Source organism: Cucurbita pepo, chromosome LG13 (assembly GCF_002806865.2).
Source record: "Cucurbita pepo subsp. pepo cultivar mu-cu-16 chromosome LG13, ASM280686v2, whole genome shotgun sequence".
Lineage (NCBI taxonomy): Eukaryota > Viridiplantae > Streptophyta > Magnoliopsida > Cucurbitales > Cucurbitaceae > Cucurbita > Cucurbita pepo.
Window position 1 is genome coordinate 2,660,614 of NC_036650.1, and position 2,247 is coordinate 2,662,860.

General features: G+C 39.1%; 1 protein-coding gene across 1 annotated transcript; it reads left to right on the forward strand.

The window, feature by feature from the left end:
* Positions 1-294: 294 nt before the first annotated feature.
* Positions 295-1,193, forward strand: LOC111808689 (probable polygalacturonase). Its single transcript, XM_023694831.1, has 3 exons — positions 295-322; positions 426-524; positions 583-1,193. The coding sequence occupies exons 1-3, from the start codon at positions 295-297 to the stop codon at positions 1,191-1,193; spliced, it is 738 nt and encodes a 245-aa protein (XP_023550599.1).
* Positions 1,194-2,247: the final 1,054 nt, after the last annotated feature.

Here is a 2,247-nt window from a genome sequence, read left to right on the forward strand (position 1 = left end):
TGGAAATCAATGTCAAGAAAAGAAAAGAAAAGAAAAGGGTATGGAGAATTGCAAGAACAATAATATTGCAATGGATGAAAACAACCTGACAAATTACGAGTGTGGATGCGAAATTGTAGACTGCAGTGGCACCGCTTGAAGCTTCGAAGAGGCCGCTTCAACTTCACCAGTGTCATTAGTCCATCAGAGGAGGAAAAAACAGGAGAGGAGAAGAGAGAGAAGAAGAGAGCAGAAGGGAAAATAATGGGGAAGCGAAGCTGACGGAAAGAGAAGTGAGCACGCACCCGCAAAGGTATGCCCTTCATACATTTGGCTGCAGCGTGTGCTCACTCTCTTCTGTCACTCTCCTGCCCTTTTGCTCCCTCTCTCCCTCCATCTCCTTCCATTTCCATCATCATTCATTCCTTCACCCAACAATTTCACAGATTCTTGTTCCAACACGCGAATCGAAGACTGCTACATCGTTTCCGGTGACGATTGCATCGCCATCAAAAGCGGATGGGACGAATACGGTATCAAAGTNCGTTTCCGGTGACGATTGCATCGCCATCAAAAGCGGATGGGACGAATACGGTATCAAAGTTGGAATGCCGACCGAGGACCTTGTCATTCGCCACCTCACTTGCATCTCACCAGATTCTGCAAGTATCGCCCTTGGTAGCGAAATGTCCGGCGGAATCCGCAACGTCAGGATTGAAAATGTCACTGCAATCAACACAGAGTCTGCTGTCAGAATCAAAACCGCTCGCGGACGAGGCGGCTTCGTCAAGGACATTTTCGTTCGAAGAATGTTTCTATCCACAATGAAATACGTCTTTTGGATTGCTGGAGACTACAAAGATCATGCGGATGATAAGTTCGATCCCTCGGCATTGCCAGAGATTAAGAACATTAATTACAGAGACGTGGTGGCCAAGAATGTTACAATGTCGGCAAATTTGGCGGGAATTTCGGGAGATCCTTTCACGGATATATGTGTTTCGAATGTGAAGATTGGTTTGTCGAAGAATCCTAAAAAGTTACAGTGGAACTGTACGGAAATTGAGGGATTTAGTAGCGATGTGGATCCGCCGCCATGTGCTTCGCTGGTTAAGGCCGCCAAAAGCGGTGGATGTGACTTTCCTAAGGATCAGCTGCCAATCGAGAATGTTCAATTGAAGTCATGCTCAGTTGAAATTCCTGCCTTCTCGTAAACAGTTTGTTTGTTTGTTNTTTTTTTTTTTTTTTTTTTTTTTTTTTTAATTCTATGAAATAAATAATAATAAAAAATTTAATGAAGATATAGATAAAATGTCTTTAATATTTAGCAACCGTGAAACTAACTTTTTATATAAGGGTACATGGTTATGATACACATCATACTTCTATTCATTCCCTCACATCATAGCTTTTCTATGAGACATGCTTGCGTGTACATGACTTATGCTTATCATACATGGACCATCAATATCTTATAGGCATAATTACGAACATGATATCATAAGATATATAGGCTGGCATATTGGAAGTACGTGATAAGGCAACCCTAATCTTCAATCCAACGATCCAAGTTTTTGTTGAAGTAAGAACTCTCGAATCAAACTAATTAACATCTCCTTATACAAAATTCGGATCAACCGAGAGATAAGGCTAGAATTAGATTACCTCTTACGATCGAAGATGTGGAAGCAAGATTTGGAAACCTTGTTTTAAATTGAGTCACTCCACAATCGAACTTGATCAAGATTGAATGGCTCAAATGTAATTTTACCACAAGAATTGATTGAAACTTAGAAATGGCTAAATTGATGCTCGAATTTCGGAGGGAAACATTTCAATTTGATATATGAATTTCATTCATCCACGAATCTCATTTTTACATAACATATTGTTGGTATTTATAGTCTCCCGACAAAAAACGTTTGTGATCGGGATTTATTCTCAATCCCCTCTAATCTCCACAAGAGACACAGACAAGTTGACCATTTGACTCTTACCTAATTTATAAAATTAAAAAGAATTATTGAAACTTAGAAATGGCTAAATTGATGCTCGAATTTCGGAGGAAAACATTTCAATTTGAGATATGAATTCCATTCATCAACTAATCTCATTTTTACAAAACATATGGTTGGTATTTATAGTCTCCCGAAAAAAGACGTTTATGGTCGGGATTTGTTCTCAATCCCCTCTAACCTCCACAAAAGACAAAGACAAGTTTTGACCCTTACATCATTTATAAAATTAAAAATAATATTTTACCACAAA